We start from the raw sequence: 21,433 nt of genomic DNA, 5'->3' as shown, positions 1-21,433 counted from the left end.
TTTATCCTTCGTTTCCTGTAAAGCTCTCCATTGCTCTCATACATTTGAGGATACGGTTTACCTAGACGCTGACTTGCAAAGTACATTGCGTTTCCAACCTTGCTACAACCAATCCAAATGACTTTAAGTTTATGGTCTAAGCGAGTGCCCTATGTTTTCAGGGCTACTAGTCAAATTTTATCTATGCCTGGCAAAAGCAGCAGCATCATAAAAAATGTCAATTTATGGCATAAACTTGACAGTACCACCTGCTACAGAAACACAATTTAAAAACAATTTTATTGTCTTATGTCCTAGCTTAATCAGCCAAAGTAGAGAGATATAAGTAACTGTTTAGACATTTCTCTACCAACTCTTTGCAAGCCACCTACCATTCCTGACTCTCCGTGCTTTCAACTGTGCAAATGCAGAAGATAATATAAGATTTTTATCTTTGCTGTAAGTGTTTAAGACTTCACCATGCCATCTAGCTAAACTGTGTTAAGAATGGATACCACTGGAGCAATGAAAGAAGTGTCTTCTCCACTAGTTAAAAATTCTCTCAGTTAAAACAGTTTAAAATAAAATGTGATTGAAGTTTTCTATCTTGAACACATTCGTGGGGGGAAGAGCAAGGGGAGTGAAGCCCTAGCATTTCCCCTTGTATTTTTAACTAAATAAGCAGTTCTGCAGGCAATTAAACCAATGAAATCTGTCTTCATAAGGACATATATCATGTGTTTGTATTCTATGGTAGGAAATAAGATGAAAACTCAAAAAGAGACTGCTCCTTCTGTTAAGTCATTCAGAATCACCTCCCTCAAGAATCTGCAAATTCTCAATACAACTTAAGCTAAAGCTGTGTTTTCCCCAGTGGCAGCATTAATAGGGTCTCTCTTCTTCTCCCGACCACTTACTTTGGCAAAACTTGTATGGAATTTCATTTAAAGGCTCCTGTGTCTCTGTTAAATTTGTTTAAAAATCTTGGGTTAGGAATAAGAAAAGGAAAGAAATACAACACTGGATTCACAAACAACAATCATGCACTCTTTGCTTTCTCAAACAAAGCTAATTATGGCAGTTTTCTAGATTAGCCTTTTTCTTATCTTTTGAGAAAATACTTAGAGTCTGCTTTTATGAATCCAGCCACAAATGAGGTATTTTGGCCCTGCTGTTTTTTAAACTGAAAATAAGCACTACCATCTCAAAATATGTAAGAGTTGCAGTAACTGTCAAACTTGGCTGCACTGCAAAATTAACAAGGAACACACAATACTGGATAGGTTTAGAGAGCCAGCTTCATTGGAAAAATATTTTGGCTCTTTTGCTTAAGTCTATGTCTTCAGAAGCAAAAATCATAATGCAAAGAAAAAACAGCATAAGCAGGAAAAAAACAGGTGAGACAGAGACAGCTTACAGTTTTCTGATTAAACTGATGGGTTGCTAATATTTGGATGTGAGCTCTCACGTTGCTCTTATTTCATTAAGTGAATTCATTCATTCCTCTAGTTAAAAAATAAAAAAGAACTTACTACAAATATATAAAAGGTCAAAGTTCTCCCCGCAGACACTTTTGCCTAGCTATACTAACACAGGAATGGAAACCTTGATCTCAGACTAGCAGTCTGTTAAGTGTTTGATTTAGGAAAATAACATTCATGCTCTGGAGGCTGACTTGTCCAAAAAGGCAGAGACAATACATTCCAAAGGGACATCATGAAAATGCATTTTTGTTCTATACTACAATCTTGTGTCATCAGGCACAGGCGGTCAGTTATTCTGAACTGCAGAAAAAGATCACTGATTCAAACAGACAAATGCTGACAGTGACTGCCTCAGACTTTATCATTACTGTAACTGAGACATGTCTGCATTTGGCAATTGTTTTATCTGATTGGCTTAAGACAAGACTGAAAACAAGAAAAAAAACCTAGTTATCACATTATAGTCAAACAATTCCAAATTACGAAGCTTCTGAAGTGACAGCTAGGTGCAGAATCCAAATTAAAACCAATTTAAATAAACATAGGTGACAAATAGGGCAGTAATTTGTGCTAGAGTCAGCCTGTAATTCTATATTCCAATATGAATCACCGCTAGCCAAGAGCGAAACTTCAGCCTCCCCTGGGAAGAAACAGATTGCCCTCTAGCGTACGCTAGAAAAAGTGATCCAGAAACAATGAAGAAGAAATTTTCCCTAGTGAGATTAACAAAAGCTGATAGTTGCCCTGTGTTTAGCTGTCAATCGTCTTTGGTAAGAATTTACTTACTTCACCTCAATTTAGCTGATATATCTCTTAAGATTATTAGATGCCTAGAAAATCAGTACATCTAGACTTTGAATTAAATTATGCTCTTAACTCTCCCAAAGAAATGTTCCCTTTACACACTGTATCTGTTATTTTACTGAAGTGAGTAACTACAAGAACCATAGAATTGAAGATTCTGGGGCTATATCTTTACCAAAACTGATTCCCCTCACCAAAAAAAAAAGAATCAGTTCAAATGAAGTAGCAGCAATTTGTTGTTAATGTCACAATAAAAAAACCTGCAAAGTGGGAGAAGTTAGGCTGTTTTTGAAAAGCTGTGAACTTAATGTAAAACACTGCATTAAGGTACAGGCTACAGCAAAACTTAATTATCTTTTTTAAAAAAGCGTAAATATTCCTAATGGCTGAAGTAATGGGAGGGCAAACACTATTTCCTAGAGCAGCTCAGAGTTGGCCAGTCTGGTCCTCTACCCTTCCACAGATGTCATACTTTGGAGGGAGGAATAGCAGAAGCACATATTTCACTTAACTACAGAGCAACACATTGACCTTGTAAGAAAATTCCTTACTAATCTCAGTTAAACCTTATTAGCATGCCAAAACAAACAAGAAACACAGGTTTTACTGTAACAAAGTTTCTTGAAAATACAAGCATGACCTTGGAGAAATTTACTTTTATATTGCCCATGGTCACTTACATGGGTCTGATTTTATCCTGCAAGCGCAGTATGAAAGCCATATATCACACAATTAAATCTTTCTTAATGTAGGTTTGTGTTCAGATACTAAGCTCATTTCCCACTTAGTGCAATACCCAAGAAAGAAATTCTACATCCAAAACATAGTAATGAGCACAATTTGATTTAAAAAAAAATACAGTCAGGAACCAAGCTGAGTGTTTAATATAGTTTGCATTTCTGAAGCACAATATGTTTTCTATTTTAGACAGCTAAGAATCCCTTACAGATTATTCTAATTTGCTAAACTGAGGCATTCAGCTTTACTTTTCTGATCTAACTTTTTATGGTCTACATGGGTGGATTAAATCGGTACGTCCTAACAGATGAAATACATGCAGTTAGTAGCACAAGTCTCTGCAAGTAAATTGAGACTGATGTAGACAATTACACACTTGAGCTTAGAATGAAAGGTGTACTCAGTAAGTGAGCCAAAATATATCATCATTTGTGTCTTGGCTTTGTCATTTTAAAGAGCAGTTAGATGCTCTAAGAAAATGTCTTCCAGGAAAGGTAATATGTAATCCTTTTTTAATTTATAACTCTGAAACATTGAAAGATTCAGTGACTCAGATACTTCAGAGATAGCTAGCACATGAAAACTGAGCTGATCAGAGGAAAAAGCAACTAATTTTTTAGCTAACCTTTGTTTTTGGTTTGATTCTTTGTATCAACTGCTCTATGTACCGATAGCCACAACTTCCAACAACTCAGCCTCTTGGATGTCACTTGGGAGGCATGGAAAGAAGCAGCTTTTCGAGCCTTGTGTGCAAATATTTGACAGAAATTGAATGAAGAGCTATCCAAATAACCGTACTCCACAAACTATACAAAATAAACAAGAAAATACAGATTCAGCACTTATCTCCGACATCATGGAATATAATTCCTTCCCTGAAGCAGCTGGCAGATATGTACTGGCAGCTGCTGCGGGGACAGTGACTAGGAGATCTCTAAAATGTTTTTTAACCCCAAGCTATTACCTTGTGTAGATAGTGTATTAGTGATGCCTATAATAAAACACAGTGATTAACTGCATATATTATGAGCAGCAAAAGTTATTTGGTTACACTTTTATTGAATGCACAGGAAAATTTTGATATGTATGTGGGAAAAAAAAGAATCTTGAAAGATAGTCTTGATAGACTGCAGCTTCCACATCTACAAAATCTTCAGAGAGAGTAATGCAAGAAAACCATGTAGTTGCCTTGTTGAGAATCTGGTAAAGGTTTACTTCCTGGGCATTTAACCTGCAAAGGTTACTTGCATCTTTTGATTCTAGGTAGAAGCAGCCAAAAAAAACATATGCAGTTCCACTCATTCAACAGTCTTCAAAGCAACTGGTTTCATCATGACCTGACAGTTCCATCAGACAAGAGGCAACATGCTAACATTCCATCAGCCCCAGCTTTGAACCCTTCTAGGCCAAAACAGGCACTGCTGCACACAATAAAATATACGACTGAAAATCTGGCTGTTGATGGAGAACACATCTCTAAGACTTTTAGCTTCAACCTAGAGACTGCTTACTTAATCCAGGCCTCTGGATTCAGCTAGTAACAACCAGTATGAAGGAGAGTTGGGAACGATGGTACGCTACTTTTCACTGAATCCTAAACTCAGAAGCTTGAAAGTCTCCTACTTATTTACTCTACCTTTTCACAATTCTGATTTGCCTTGCTGCTGTTCATTATTCTTGCTTCCTATAACTCATCATTGGAAGAGAGTATTTTTCCCTGTGTGCCTGCATAGCAACACTACGCCAATTACAGCAACTAGAGAAAGGCAATCATTTAATCTAAACAAGGACCTGCACAAGGAAAAAGAACTAAAATTACTAAGAGTGTGAGTTGAATTCTGTGTAGCTAACTTTCTTTTTTACTGTCTTTTGATCACATCTTGCTTTGAGTGACTAGGCTGAGTGTGGCAGAGCACATTCCTTCGGAATGAAAGGAAAGAGCTCAGTACTCCCGCTTGCCTGCCCTGTTTACTGCAGAAACACCAGCTCCTGTTCCAAAAACAGTCTCTTGTTCTAGAGAGTCTTAGCAGTCCCACAGTTAGCTAATTATCACGCTTTAACAACATCACAGTATTTTCCCCTTGACACAGACCAATCTCTTCAAGTCCCATCCCTGAAAAGTTTTAATGTTAAGGAAACTCATTTTCAATCTTTAAAAGTATAGGACTTTATTCAGCGCCCAGCACAAGACTAAATGTTCGGAAGACTAAAGTAATCCTAAAGGATTTTCTCTGCTCTCTCTGGGGTAAAATGTACTATAATCTCACCCATTCATTTGCATTCAAAAGTAAAACTGACATGAAACAAGATATAAATGTAAGCAAATGACAGCATTTCTACAGCATTCTTAATATGTTTCTTAATTCACCACATTTTATTTTCTCATGGCGTTTCCCATAACGAAGATTACCTGGGGGTGTCAGCATAAAAACGTCAATGTGGACAGCTGCAGCTTAACAGCTACAATAACTGCAGCTATGAAATTTTTAAGAGATGTAGTGTTTTGGTGGCAATTACAGTTATTGATATTTCTAAAATTCATTTAGGCTTTTATTGTAACTTTAGTAACCAAAAAAATGTAGTCTATGATATGACTTTGCTAAGGATAAATTGTCACAATCTTAACGTTATTAAAAAACGCATTCGAATGAATTTAAACTGCGAGTCATATTAAAACTTTCAATCAAAATAAATTACTCTTGATGAAAACACTGAATTAAAAATGATTTAATATTGGTCTAACCTAAATGTGAGGAGAACAGTTTTATTCAGTAAAATAGTAAATATTTTACCAATTAATAGTATTAATTTTTATTAATACAACCAATAAAAAAAATTCTTTTTAAACCTATGGACCTCATTCAAATTAACCTCTTGCCCAAATCTCTTATTCAAGAGCAATAAACTCTGCTCTAACTTTGAAAAGCAGCATCCTGGAATTGCAAGCCTATTGCCTAAATCAGCTCAGATCTGCCTGGGTAATCTGAGATCTGAAAGCAAAGTTAGGCTCTTTCTACCTGCGGTTTCATTACCAGCAATAACAATTCTACAACTGGAATGCAAGTACTTCTGCTTTCAGGAGAAACCTCTTCTTCCACAGCAGTTCAGGCTCTCACCATGGGAAAAGATGAGTGTTAATACCTTTTCTTCTTGATTCCTTCTCTTATACCACTTCATTTAAATTCACAAGCTTTTATATTTCTGTAGAAACCTAATTTGATTCTCCCAAGCATTAACCAGGTCCCTGTGCTATGGCCTTGTCACTACATCAACCAGCCCTTCACTAACAGCCCTAATGTCTATTGCTCCTTTCACGCTAGAGCAGTGGTTTTCAAGTTGGAACCCATGAATTTCTGGAGGACTGTAAACTAGCTGAAGGACACTCACAAAAGATAATTACAATAATCTTCAGCTTGCTTACTTTTATGAGGTTCAACCCTTACACTAGAAAAGAGACAAGATGCTACTGGTTAGAGAACAATTAAACAAACAAAACAACCATTTTAGTGAACTTGATCTCTTGGTTCCCACTGTGGCCAGAAGTATCGCTCAACTTTAGTGGCATGTCTAATTAGCAATGTAACAGGAGAACAAATTAGATGTCATTTCCTTGCCCCTTAGAATGTTTTCTAGGCAGTTGTGAAAATGGAAACATCGCACAGTCTTCTTGTTAGGAGCTCAACAGCTATACTATCAGTAAAGAAAAGATCGCAACAGCACGCTGTGGCTAGATAGATACCATCAATACCCAGGTTATACAGCTTTCACAAATCACTGATTAGCACCAAGTCTTTCAGCTGCCATTTTTAAAAGTAACTTGTGTTCCTGACAGCTTAGTTCTATTTTCCCACCTAACTACATTAGCTTATTAAATAAGAGATGCTGTCTCTTCTCAGAGATCTTACTAAGTTTACAACCTGAGGTCACAATAGTAGCAAAAGACACTATCACCATCACCACTACCTCTGTGAATAAGGACATTTTTACCATCACTCATCAAAAACAAGAGAGAAAAAACACTGTCAAACAGGATAGATCTTTTTAGGCTTGAATAATAGCAACATAAATGTCCAGTCCTCACTACTTATATCATCCACCGTAATTTATGCAAGAGATGTTATGTGCTAATAATCAAATAAAATAGACTAAGTCCTTTCCAGTATAAGTTTTTGGAAATTTAAGTCTGAAATCCATTTTATATTGATTGCCAAGTAAACATGTTAGCCAGACACACTGTCAGTACTTAAGAAATTCATTCTGTGCCTGAAGAGAAAGCTATGAGTTTTGTGGGAGGATACACTCTCCTTACAAAACAAAGTAGCTGAAAAAATGCTCCGATTAATTCATCTATGAAAGTACAGCTAGCTCTGCATAACAACACTGATAACAGTATGTGATCACTTTCACTATATACGAAACTTTCACTATATACGAAAAAAGTAAAAAAGATTTCTACCCAATACTGAGCGTAGTGATGAGCATAGATACGCAATTAAGCAATATTTGATGAAAAAGTACATATATTTGACATGCTACCCTCCCTGTCCTTACACAAAAGGAAATAAATGTTTATTTCCTAGCATCTTCTAAGACAAGTTCTGCTACAGACAATAACTTCCTGTCGCCTCAGATTTCAATAAACAGATTCCTCAAAAATAGTATATAACTACCATTTGTTCAAGTTATTTCTTATTGATTAGCACAGCTAACTAATTAAAGCAGAAAACTAAGAATCCCATGTCAACCTAAACCAGACTTCTCTCACGTTGTGTCAAAGTGCCCTCCCCAAAGAGTCACAGTCTGTCCGTCCTGTAATTTTACCTACCAAATAGAAAACGTGACATATATGACCTTTCAAAAATGCGTATGATTTGCAGACAAAAGCCCTACTTAAGTAAACAGTAATTCAGCCAATATGTTGTTTTATATACTCTACTCTAGGCATATTGACAATTTTACAAACAACAAACACAGATAGAGAAAAAGCATATTATTGGAGGACACCATAACAAACAAAAAATGAAACAGAAAAGTCCTTATAACTAAGGGGTATGTCTGATTCCTATCAGAGGGCTGTGAGCATTTCGACTACCTCATTTCCCTTTATTTCACTTCCTAGCAGTGTACCAGAGACATTAACAAATGATGTCGCGTATGTAAAGGCAAAGTAACTAATAAAAACTTCTAGGACTAACCTTAGTCTCTGTTTATAATAGTCTTCATCTCCATCATCTCTCCATCTCTTTATTTTGCGCTTCCCTACTGTATGCTCTTCTTCCTCCTCAGAGCTTGGAAAGTAGTCAGCATCATCTTCAGCTTCTTTAAAATCTCTCTTCACCAAATATTTTCCTTTTCCTGACAAAGTCCTAAGTTCAGAATCAAAATCATTCTCAGCATGAGAAGATGCCTGCTGTTTCTCCTCTTCCGCTGCTTCTGGATCAAAGAGCTCCTCATCAGGTACATACTCAGACTCTCCGCTGTCATCATTGTGTTCACGCCTCAGCTTCTGCTTGGCCTCAAGGTATTTCTTTTCTTTTGGAATCCCTGCCTTAGACTGAATCTGAAGGGCATGCTTCTGAAGTTTGTTCATGCGGTTTTTTAAGCGCTTATTTGTTTTTGATAGAGTTCTGGCTTTACTCCTTTCTTCCTTTGTGATGGATATGGCAGTTGTATGCTGAACATTTTTGGCTTGTGTCTTCTTCTTTGCTCCTTTCAGAAGTGATAATTTCTTCCTTTCAGATGACAGCTTAGCCTGATCTGCTAAATACTTCTCAAAATCAGATGTTTCATTTAGCATTAACTGCCGAGGCTTCCTCTTTGGCTTCTGAGGTATTTTAGTTCCAAAAGGAGTCATCTGGCCAGTACGAATGAGCTCTTCCCACTCTGTTTCCTGAACTGGCATAAGCATACTGCCAAGATGCAGTGGACCTGATGATGGCCCAGGTTCTGTAAGAAAAATTGGAACATTCAGCATCCCATTAACATTTTCTGAATAACTCAAACACAGCAACAAGCTTGTTTTCGAGCTTTAAATGCATGCAGTTCAGTTTTTATACACAATATAAAAGCAGTTCAGTTTTTACATACAATATAAAATTCCAAATTAACATCACACAAAACACAAGAAAAGAAAATCACAAAGAGGGAAAAACAACAAAACAGAGGGCTGAAATAGATTGTAACTTTTAAAACTTCAAACTACTTCTCAAACTTAACATAAGAAACATTACACTCATTAACAAAACGCAAATGCTTCTGAAACAATACATACCAGCAAGAACTATCATGAAATAATAACCCTCAATGCCACATGTACTCGTCTAATGCACTCCTTAAGCTTTCAGTTCAACCCATGCCATGATGTTCAGTGAAAGAAACCACTGAGTTCCTATATGCAGTAGTAACACTATTCGTTTCGACTTTTATTATTGAGTTTTCAGTCTTGTAAGCTTGAAATTTGGCATTTCCATTTACCACACCAGGACATGGACACAAACCTTAAGACACACATAAAAGACTGTCTTACCAGACACTTCAGGAAAAACAAAATATCCCCAAAAAGCAAATAGAAGAAAAAAACCCCAACCCTCCCCTCAAAGCACACATAACCAAAACCAAACCTACCTTCCTACTCTACAACACTAGTTATTTATATTATGAGTTTAAAAGCCAGATTGGCTGCACAGCACATTGCCATACAAGAGCATTCCGGTCAAATTGCATGCAATCATTAAATGTATAAATACATACTTAATACAAAATATAATTAGTGAAACCAGAGAGGGGGGAAAGTTCTGGAATGCTGGGTGTAGAAGGGACGTTCCAGCTATGAAATCTATAATTAGGGTCCAAAACTTCAAAATAGCTATGGCATACTACTGTATATGGTCCCATTTCATACACTGTATTTATCACTTAAATAAGTTTAATCACTAATGATGCTGCATCAGACATGAAACTCCTCCCTGCCTACCCCTCATCCTCCTCTCCCCCCTCAAATTCTCAAATCACTGGAATTACTAAACTCAATTTTTTATGTCTGGGACTCCATTCATATCTTAGCTACATTTCATCATACCAGGTGTCTGAGTTTTACTGCATGAACCTGTGCAAAAACAAAAAACCTCAAGATGCTTTTCTACCAAGAAAAGTTTACAGGAGTTTTGATCCTCATAAGTTTTGTTGAGCTAGGAGAGAAACAAGAGCTCTGTGAGCTCTGGAATCCACTCCAGTCACACGTCTGGAACTACTAACGGCACGCTGAGGTTACACCTCTGCAGACAACACTGCCTATGGGGGAGGCACAGATGTCAATGGGGTCCAAACTTGGTCCTCTGAATACTGCAGATCAGTGATGGTGGGCAAGATATGGTCAAGCTGGAGTTACAAAACCCAAGCTGAGTTTACAGATGTCAGCAAAAAAAGAACACATACTGAAGTACATTTGAGCAGGAAACATTGAGACAACAAATCACCTACTCATTCAAAAAAAAAAAAAAAGGCAGCCTGACAAAGAAAAGCACTTCCCCTCTCCATTTCTAGTGATATTTCCCAACAATAAGAAAAACCAATTTTGTTAAAGCTGATTGATAGCATTCAGCATATGAAATGTAATTCAGTCATGATGTTAGTCATCTTTATCAAATTAGCTGTGAAAAAATGTTAAGATTTCCAATTTATTAAGCCCAATACTCTAATGTGCATCAGCCATCCCTGCTGAGCTGAACATGGATTAACTTCCATTTTTTAAAACTTCCCATGTGAATATGACATGATCTGCAATTTCGCAGGTGCAGAGAATTAAGTGTTCTTAAATCCCTCTTTGAAAACAAACCACTGAAATTTATTTCCTATTGGCAAAGATCTTTCCAATTAGCTTCCAACTACAAAAGGTATTACATCAAAGTAGGACAGAAGACACTGATTCAGCTTTTCTCCATACCTTCACCATCCTCGATTTCAACATCATTAATTTCATCAGGAATCCCTGTTCCACCAAGAATTGCTTGGAGTCGCTTTTGCTTTGCTTTGATCTTCTTTAACTGTTGCTCCTTGAATGACAAGGGGGTACATCATTTATTTTTTAATCTGATTTATAAACTTGCTATCCTTTTAAACAATTATCAAGTTATTATGTTTGCAGTATTTTCCACCAGAAAGTCAAATTCAAATGTTGACAGTACCCTTTTTGGGGAAAAAAAAAAAAAAATCATGAAAAAGGGTCACCACAGTACTTATAAGGCACTGTCCCACAGAATGCACAAATTTGATGTGTATGACCATCCTTAGATATGCACTCAGTAAGGTCAGGTTGCTCATAAACACAAATTTGAATTTCACACGCACATTAGGCGTTTTGATGTCCATCTTGTGAGGTGTGGATTCCAGTGAAGGAAGCCCATTAAGTGGGCTATCGAGACACACAGAGAATACCAAAAAATTTGTTCTTAATTTGCAGGACTTGGTTAACATTTAATGAGTTACTAAAACCAGCTATGAAATCTAGTAAGATTTACTATCGTAAAAGTTTTGAAATGCTTTGTTAGAAAGAAACTGATACTATAAATCAGTCGTCCTAATAAATGCTTGTTAATTTCGGAGCAGTCCCAGTTAATTTAATTGCAAAAGCTACAAAGTGAAATGCTTCTGAAAAATAAAAGTGAAAACAATTCAACATTACAGGTGTTGTAACAAGCATAGTTCATTACTGCTATGGAAATGAATTCCACTTAGCATTTCTGCTACACCTTTTATCCAACTCTAACGTCCTCAACTGTATACCTACCAGCAACGTCGGGATTCTTTGGTGGTGTTCCAAATATTTCCTTACCCATAGAGGTTAAAGACCAAGTTTACGGTAAAATGAACTTTTTTGGGGGAAGAAAGATTTACTAGCCTGCCCATGCCTTCAAAACACTTTTCAAACTACAAAGGGTAAGTGTACTTGTGTATGGTACAATATACATCTCCTGTGCATGCACTATTATCCTTACTACCACAGTATCTATGTTATAAAACACTTTCTGTATGACAGGACAGCTCTAAGGAAATAGCTGTATTGTTAGAGTCATTAATTTCCTTTTTGTCTGAATAACAGAAGATTTCAGCCTTCTTTCACTGTTTTTTTTTAAATATTGCAAAAGGAAGAGTCTGTAAAGGAACTTTTGCCTGCAAAAAGTAGCCCAAGAAACCAGCTTCAAATACAGCATCTGACTCTAAACACACTATACAATGTAACTAGGCTCTTGAGGTTATCGGGACCGCTCTTATAAATTACAGGTTCTATATACAGATAAACGTTTACACCTAAGGACTGTTAGAGATGGCTAACAATGGACTCCCAGTCAGGTCTGAATTTCATCTGCAACTAAAACCTGAGTAGGTTACCTCAAGTAACATGAACACAAAATATAAAAGGTCCAATTCAATGATCACTCTTCAGTGGTAAGTCTGGTTTAATGTGTCTTTATCCACTGTTTCCAGCTACTTGTTCCCAGTACCATGCTGCAGCTCTGTACCTTCTCCCTCATTCTCTTAATTGGCCAAATTAGAAGCAAAAAGTTTTTCGAGTTGCTGAAATGATCAAAATTTAAAAGAGAAAAAAGAATGAATGGGTCAGTGGCAAACGGCCTAAGACTGGGAAGAAAAGGCTGGAAGCAAAGGACAGTAACTTCCAATCAGGTTGATCATTAGAGAAAATATTAGGGTGCATTTCCTTGAAACAATGAGCTAGTCTAAGAGCTCCATTCCCGACAACAAGAAGTTTCCCTTTCCTCAAATCTCCATTTTCCTCTTCACAGCTGTGCATGTCCATTGCTTACCTTACACGATGCCTACTAGATTCCTCTACAAGACCCTTTAACTTACTGTTTTGATAGAAAAAAGATGGAGAAGTTTCTGCGAAATCAGTGAGTTTAAACGGCTCACAGAAGGGAATGACGAACACTTGTTCAAGAAGGATTCAGCAACGACAGAGGAAGGTGGGGACTAAGACTATGACAGCTGAGACTTAGATGAACAATATATTAAATCATGCCCTAACAATGCTTTGCTAACACTCCAAATACTATCAGGAGCAATTTATTTAAATTAATGCAAAGCAGTTTTCCAAGCAGGTCCTGGAATTTCAGTTGTAGAGCATGTTCTGAAGCTCAGAGTAAAACAAACAAACATAGCCAGCCCTCCCCTCCACCTCACATCTTTAAATTAGCTATTAACCTTTTTGGTAGAAAATGGAACTATTTAAAAAGAGAAAGAACAGCAAGTTTAGACTGACTCTGAAGTAGATTATTAAGCACGAACTAGGTCACATAATCCAAATCTTAAACCAAAGTACAAGTTAAGCAATGTCAGCAGGAAATTAACGTAATCTAATCACCTTGTTATATTTTTGCCGTTTTACAGAATCTAGTTTTCGATTTACATCTTTGTTGGTGGCAGCTTGAGGTGAAAGTTGCTCGATAATTTTATTTATTTGTTTCAGAGATATCGTACATGATCTGAAAAACAAAAAGATTGTAACGTATTATTCAGCTCTAGTAAAGAAAAAGAATTTGAAGCTATTTTCAAAATTATGCAAAAAGAGTTCAATTCTTTACACCGCCTGCAAAGCAGCCATTATCCTGCCCGTATGCAAAGAACGGCACTGCAGAGTCTCTTCAGCTGTCAGGGGGAGGATCATTTGACTACACCTATCTCTTCAAATTTTTTGCTCATTTAAAAAACATATAGTTTACAATCTTTTCCTCAGTTTTGCTCTCTGCAAATCTACTCCTAATTTTCTTTAATATGGATTCTACCACTCTGCTCTTCTAAGAGATGTATTTTACCAGCTCCCCAAGTATCATTTGCTGCTCCTTGATTTGTCTATTCTCTTTCAACACTTTTGAACCTTTCTATCCCCTTTCTCAGGCTTCTTTTTTGCTCTTTAAAGTACATCCTTCTCTTGAAGGTCTCTTACCTTTTTGGTTGTTGTCTCCTTGGCCCTACAGTCCCTTACCATATATTGCTACCGTCTTCTTGCGCCATGCTTTATTTAACTTCAATCGTTTTCACTTCTCTTCAATTTTAATTTCTGTGGATGTCATCTCATCATGTACCTTTTACTATGAACTCAGTGCCAGCTACTCAAAAAACCCCATGCTTCTCCCCTGGTTTTACCCTCAGTCATTCATTCACAACATTCTAGGACTCCGATCAACTCTATCACACTCTACTCTCATATCTTTACTTTTGCTGGTCCCTCTGCTCAACAAATCAACTAAATCTTTGCCTGTTTTCTCCAAAATCATCTTTCAAACTTGCACACTGCATCTTAGGTAGGAGAGGTTCAACAGGTCTGCTCAAACCATTTGCACCTCCACATGTAAATCCCTTTTTAAGACTGTAAGTGGACGGTGAAAATAGAGAGGTAAGAAAAAAGATCATAGGATATTTTTAAAATAAAAACAGGAAAAATATCAACTAATCCACAGTGCTGTGCACCTCTATTTGAATGACTACATAATCTAATTGCAATGGTTTCATTACTCCACTCTTCCTCTCAGCGACTATCTACTCTTTACCTCCTTGCAGGTACATAACATCTGAAATTAGGCTCCAGTTTTGCAAACTTACTTAATCTCACATCTCCTCATGCAAACTGGAAAATTAATCAAGTGCACAAAATTAAGTATATACATAAGAAGAGAGCCATGCAGGAGCTGACAGAGGTACTGGAGGCGTAAGGTATTCTTGAGCACTAAAAAGCAGCATTAATGCAGTACAGTGAAACAGAAGCACAAGGAGAATTATTTGCCTGTATTAGTTCACACGGTAATTCTAAAAAGAAATTAGAAGCAGAAAGGAGGACCTAAGATCAAAATTCAGACTTGTGACTCCTACCCCTTGAAGTCTTCTACTGACAACACACCCAGTTAAACATTTGATTCTTTCAAGTGCTTTGTACAGAACTTGTGGTTAGATTGTTCTGATTATAGTACACTGATGATATGGAGCCAGCCAAGTCACATAAAGCACATAACCAGAAGCAGATAACCATATGAAGCCTACAGAACGTGAAAAATAGCACTTTTTCTGAATACAACTTTGAATGATGGAGTACAATGCAGTTCTGAACTGCCCAGAAAAGAGACATGAACCTTGGTAAGGCAGTAGACAAAGCGGAGAAAGAAGCCACGCTCTATCCCTTATGTCTCTATTGTCCGGCTGGATGGCTGAGTCAAGTAACACCAATGCTTCACTGATCTGATATGAAGCACATTCATTCACTTGTTTCTCTCTCACCTTTTTTTTTTTTTTTTTTAAAAAAGGTAGGTGACTCAGGACAGGAAACATGATCTAGTGATTGCAAAACATCTTTTCCTCCTCCAGCTTTTAAAAATCTGAGACACTAAACATCTTTGGATACCATTAATAGAAAGGAACAGTAAGAAAGTACACAAAACTTACCTCAAGTCATCCAGCACTGACTGATATTCTTTCTCTGCATCAGCTATTTTTGTTGCTTTGTTAGCTTCGTTAATAGCATTATCTACTTGCCGAAGGACTCCTTGCTCCAATACATCCTGATCATAGACATCAACTCCTAAACCTTTTAGCTCAGCAGCCTGAGCACTATATGAAATAGATTGAATCTGCTGCCTGTTGATATGTAAGAGGGGTTGTCCTCTTCTGGGTACCTCCAAAGGAGCAGCCATAGAAGTGGATGGCTGATTAGCAGAGTTGGGAGCTCCGAGACTATTATCCCAGTCATCGCTACAAAAGTCATTTTCTTGTTCAACTCCCAAATCTTCAGCATTATGCAGGCAATTATTGCTTGCAGTGATAACAAGGTCTTGTTCTTGGATATTGACTGGCCGGTGGTTGTTGTCTGTTGGCATTCTCTGCTCAAATGCAAGAAAGAATGATTAAAAAAAAAAAAGTCATCATGAGAATGTTCATGTACACAAAATTCCTCAGGGAGATTGTGCCCAAATAAAAGTAAGCAAAACAATGAGGATGTTTCTTTATGAGCAAATACTTATTTCTAAGTAACTAGCAGTCTTCTCCACATGCCCTGTTTCCCCCAAAGGCTTCTCCAAACTGATTTTCACAATGAAAAGGAAAAAGTAGCAAAATACCTTAAAGACAACTATACGGAATACTCCTGGTACCAAGACAAATAAAACAGCCAGTAACCACTGTTTTCCTTGCCAAAGCGTGATCTGGATCATGTGGATATAGAGCTGAACTCCAAGAGAATACTGCTAGATGCAACACCATATATCTGAAATTTGAAAAACACAAGCTCTAGGTACAGGACGAAGCTCTAGCTTAGAAAACACTGATATTTACTGCCTGTTGTAATCAGCCCAACATAAGTTTTCAGAGGAGTGGTGTGGTATGGCATGGCAAAATGGTCAAGGTGACTCTGGGATGCAGAAAAACGGACGAGTCAGGCCTAAAGCAGGAAGCGGTTTTGGTTTTGAATTCAACTCGTAAGAATAGAGCGAGAAAACCATATCCAGCTCTGATATTCATCCTCTTCCCTTTTGACAAGATAGGAAAACACAAGGGAGAAATCAGAAAGAGCTACTGGAGAAATCCGGAGATCTCCAATGCCACAGTGCAAAGGTTACAGAACTCACTTTAACAGAAAGCTGAGAGGAATCCTGACCAGTTAACAAAAAACAAGATGTGTGCTAGTTAACAAGGCAAGATGTTTGAAAATGGGACCAGCAAACTTGTCAGCAAAAGCACAGCCGAAATCCACTGGCTATAGGCTAAAGTTTCATAAATTCAGCTTTGAAGCAGAACATGATTTCCTAACAACAAAGATGCTTTCACAGTGGAATGACTTACCAAGGCAAGCACAGAGTTAGTACTTCCTGGTGCCTGTAAGGTGAGATTGCTTTTTGAAAGAATGTATTTTTGATCAGCTTTAGGAAGAAACAAGTTTTATTAATTTGCTGAAAAACATTGATCAGGTAGGTGGGCTGCAGTAACCTTTCCTAGCAAGGAAGCCAGTAGATCTAAGTCCCTGGTCAGACCTTTCTTCCGTCAGCTCCAAACACACCCAGTAGTAAGTTTGGCCCTGCATTCAGATAACAGATACCATTAAACCCCCGTGCATCAGCCAATTTCCCTCTGGGGACGTGGGACGACATTCAACCCCCTGCGCCTAGACTGATTTCCAACTTAATATATTTCACCATCTCTCTGCAAGCCCGGAGCCGGTCGGGGCCGGCCGGGACCACGGGACAGGCCCGCCGGCCGAAAGGTTTCCTTCGCCACCGCCAGACGGCGGCGAGGCCCGCCCGGGAGGGAAACGCGAGGGGCTCCCGGGGGCGCCGCTTGCCTCCGCCGCCGCGGGAAGGGGGGGGGGGCGCTAACCGGCCGCCCGCCCTCTGCCCGAGCCGGGCAGGCCGCGGGCGCCGCTGGCAGCCGCGGTGACAGGCGGCGGGGGCGGCGCGCCCCGTGCCGCGCGGCGGGGCCGTTGGCGAAGCCCGCGCGCGGGCGGGGGGGGGGGGGGTGGAGAGGAGGAGGAGGAGCGGCTCGAGCCGCCCGCCGCGGGGACTCACCTCGCCGGTCCGCGACCAGGACGCCACGGCGCATGCGCGACGCCCACCCCCCGACCCGTATCGACTCACCGCCGGCTCACGCCTAGCGCCTGGTTGTTTCGCCAGCGCGCATGCGTCACTTCCTCAGCGCGTCACACGCGCTGGTGACGGAAGCGAAAGCGGCAGGTGCGCATGAGTCGCCCAGCGGGCCGGCGTGGGCGGACATGTTGTGGCCGGAGGCGGCGGCGGCTCCCCGCCGTGGGTGGTTGCCCGGCCGCCCTGGCTCCAGCATGAAGTGGTGAAGTCTCGCCCTGTGTGCCTGGGGTGGTGGTTTAGCGTGGTACGCCTTGCCCTGTGGCTTGTGTGGACCGCTGCCGTGGGACACCCGCTGGCACTTCATGTTGTTCCCTCCGATGCCCCGAATCAGTCGTGTGGTGCTCGGTCAGGGTGAGGAGGAGGGCATCGGCTCCGACGGCAGCAGGGAGAGGGTTTCTGTGGGGGTTTCTGCTGTGCTGTCGCCGGGGGTGGCTGGCAGGCAGGCCTCGTTGTTACAGTGGTTTCCCCAGGCAATGCACGGGCCCAACTGAGGGCTGCTTGCCATGACGCCCCAGCCCACAGATCACCTTGGGCAGGTTTGCCCAGAGGTGTTGCCTGTTGGCAGATGTGCCTGCAAGGCTGGAGCCACAGGAGGATTGCTTATGGGGCTTATTTGAATAGTTCCATTCTTCCTCTTCACATGCTTTGAAATCAGGTTGCTGTGCTTTGACAAGTAGGTAACTCAGGAGAGGAAGCGTGTTCCAGTCACAAAATTAGCCCAGGACTGCAAAAATAGTGATGTTGCAGTAATCGTACAACTTCATTGCAGCAAAGGTGTTACTGCGTGAAGTGAGAGTAAAGGATGCTACACTAATTCATGGGAGTTGGCAGCAGGATTAGTTATAGGCAAAGTAAAAAATTGGCTAGAGAAGCTGACTTTTATGGGACGTGAGAAAGGTAATAGCTTTCCTGGCTACTGGCATCTGCTGCAGGAGCTGATGCTGTGTTTTCCTCATTTCTTTCTGTGTTCTTCAAGCCTTCACTTGCTTTCCATTCCTTCTTTCCCTTTCCTTCTATCTCTCCGTTCTAGTGGCTGGAGAGTCCTGAACACACTACCTCCCCCTTTGGAGAGCAGAACTGAATTTTATTTACTGAGAACCTTGGGCCAACTGTGAGGGCATAAATACAGATTAGATGTGGAAGTATTTTGCTAATACAATGCTGAGGCAGCTAGATTTGAACTCCTGACTCCAAGGGAGAATTTACGTGATTCAATTTGACCACAGAGTTGCTTTATTCTACAACTCCCTTTTAGTTGCCCTGTTCTGTGTAGTCTTATTGTCGTCTCTTTGTGGTGACTGTCTTGAAACAAGATGCAGATTAAAAAATGTATTATTATTTTGTAAATTATTCAGGGATGAGGGCAAGGGGTATAAAAGTAAGTTACAGAATGATGATATCTTATCCTTCTCACGCGTCCTTTCAACAAAATGGTACAGACCAAGAGAAAAAGAAATCTTGTTCCGGTGATGATGATACGTTTATGGTGCACCTTTGATCGAAATAAATCCCAGATCTTACTGATTAGTCAGCCTGCATGTAGAACATGTGATCATAGCTATGCAGAAATAAATGCCACAGCTATTTAACAGAGAAAGGGCAAAGAGCATGCTTGTGAATGACCAGATGCAATGTGATTTTAGTCATGCAATTTTAAGGATATAGGTTAGGGTGTATATAGAGAGAAGATTTCTTTGTTAAATTGGTAGTAGAGGTGGAAAAAATTGCTTTTTTTCAGCAGCAAGTTTCATACTAGTATGTGATTTGTGATTTTTTTGGTCTTCCTAGCTATGCTCAGCAAAGGTAGTGTTTGGTAATTGTGCTTTGCATTCTGTCTTTACAGCTCTAACAGGACAAGTTCACTAACAAATCTTTTAGAGTTTGATAGCATTGTACAGTTTGATAGTACTTCATCTGTCCGAGACTTCTGCTTCTTCCAGCCCTAGTGCAGCAGTGAGGTGTGCTTTGCTTAATTCATCCACTCTTCTAATTCAGTGTTCACCTACCTGAATCTGGTAGGCGCTGTGATATATCATTTCCTGAGCTGTGTTTGTTTAGAAGTAGCCTGGGAGCAGGTGTGCTCTCAGAAACCTGTCTGCTGGGGATCCTAAGGGAGAAATGAACAAGGGGCTTTCTAGGAGCCAGTATGAATATGGTGTGGCCAATCCTAAACTGAGCATAAAGATCCTGACTGATCTCAGTGGCTAGTTCCATGAGGAATCTTTTGGGCATTTCACAACTTTGCTCCCTGATACTTCCATTAGCGTAAGATTTTGGGTTTGGGGTTTTTTTTTTTTAATTGTCTGGGTCATGCTGGGCTCCCCTTACTGTTTATGGTGGATAGATGGCTAAATTCAGGATGCAGCAGTCTCTCTAGGACAGTGGTGGTTGAACATTTTCTCAAATGTGTTTCTACAATGCATCAATGGAGCCCACATTACTATAGTAAAGCTTTCTTGATAAATGAAATGGTCAGTGATTCAAGCATTTCAAGTGTCACTGAAACTCTTTTACCCAATTTGTGGCATATATAACACACCTGCAGAGTCCCTACACACTTGCTCTAAGAGTGAGAGTTCTGTTGTATTTTCTCTTAAATCACCAGCACAGATAATTGCATAAAATTGTTTCTCTATTGACTTCTTCATGTTGCCAGCTCTCTGTGAGAAATTATACCATTTCCTTTACTACCCGCTGATGTTAATACCCATGGCTTGAATGAATGACTCTCAAACATGTTGGTGGCCTGACTTTATTCTGAACTACAATCACAAGTCCTTGGCTAAAGATGCTCATTTCCCTTCCTTCCATTCCCTTTCTCCCTGCTGCCCCCAATCCCTGGAAGTCTCAAGGAAACACAGAACTGGTCCTCTAAAGTCCATAAGGCCAAGACCTTAAAGGTCAGCAGACAGATAAGACACTGCTTAGAAGATAAAGTCTTGTTTGTTTCCCTAGCTTTGAAGTAGGCTATTACTGCAAATTTCCTTTGCAGAACTAGAATGAAAGCCTTTTTTTTTTTTTTTTTTAAACCTTTGTTGCCATCTTCTAAGTAAAGGAATGATGCTTTGTAATTGCTGAAACAATTGTAAATGCGGAGCGCCAAGCCTTCCAGTGGAGAGAGAAAGGCAGCAACCAGGGAGCATTTAAGGACAGAGCAATATCAAGCTGTTGTCAAAACTAATCTGCTGTTTGGAGGGGTATGCTCAGTTTTCCAGAAACTGATTAATGAGGAGGAAAAGGTAACTTGTCCTGGAAGAAGGAAAAAAGAGCTTTGTATTATTTGCCAGAGAGGAGTTTTCAAATGAAAAGCTATTTCTTTCCCAAGCTTGAATGGAAAATGAGCAACGATTTTGTTATATGTTAACAGATTTCTAATGTGGGAGATGGTCAGTACTAAGTCCAGAAGTAAGAGGTTATAGTCCAAAGTTAAATACTATTGCTAAGGGTCAGGTACTAGCAGAACAAAGCAATTGTATTGGAATCCTGACAGTGACGCCAAACTTCCCTGGTATAGCTGGTGCATAAAGATTCCTATGTGCTCTGTATGTGAGGGAGCTACTAGAATATTTAGGACTGAAGATGATCTTTGTGAGACTGTTCTGAAGTCATAATACAAGAATATGGCAGGCCCTCCAGGCAGAGACTGATCAATGTCATCTGTCTGTGAAACACCATACACACTGGGAATGATGTACAAATAATTAGCATATTGCGCAATTAGTCTGTTGCAAACTGGGTCAGTCTCCCAGGTGGTGTGAATGAAGGCTGTTTGACTGAAGTCTGTTGAAGCCA

The 21,433-nt window shown here is 39.5% G+C and overlaps 1 protein-coding gene across 8 annotated transcripts in view; it reads right to left on the bottom strand.

Moving 5' to 3' along the window:
• ERCC6 (ERCC excision repair 6, chromatin remodeling factor) overlaps positions 1 to 17,688 on the bottom strand; it is a 54,733-nt gene extending 37,045 nt beyond the window's left edge. For 2 of the 8 annotated variants that reach the window (XM_068950137.1, XM_068950140.1), the window contains exons 1-5: positions 17,567 to 17,688; positions 15,456 to 15,889; positions 13,384 to 13,504; positions 10,948 to 11,056; positions 8,201 to 8,951 (exon numbers count right to left, since the gene is read on the bottom strand). In XM_068950137.1, coding sequence (XP_068806238.1) covers positions 8,201 to 8,951; positions 10,948 to 11,056; positions 13,384 to 13,504; positions 15,456 to 15,886 — 1,412 coding nt within the window. In that variant the 5' untranslated portion in view covers positions 15,887 to 15,889; positions 17,567 to 17,688. Of the gene's footprint in view, positions 1 to 8,200; positions 8,952 to 10,947; positions 11,057 to 13,383; positions 13,505 to 15,455; positions 15,890 to 16,126; positions 16,273 to 16,847; positions 16,949 to 17,566 lie in introns of those variants that run through there. The other 6 variants (XM_068950135.1, XM_068950134.1, XM_068950139.1 and 3 more) reach the window with 6 other exon arrangements.
• Between the last annotated feature and the right edge of the window lie 3,745 nt (positions 17,689 to 21,433).

The sequence above is a fragment of the Struthio camelus genome, chromosome 7, assembly GCF_040807025.1.
Source record: "Struthio camelus isolate bStrCam1 chromosome 7, bStrCam1.hap1, whole genome shotgun sequence".
NCBI classification, from domain to species: Eukaryota; Metazoa; Chordata; class Aves; order Struthioniformes; family Struthionidae; genus Struthio; species Struthio camelus.
The sequence above is the reverse complement of the archived record's forward strand: the minus strand, read 5'-3'. Positions and strand labels throughout refer to the sequence as shown.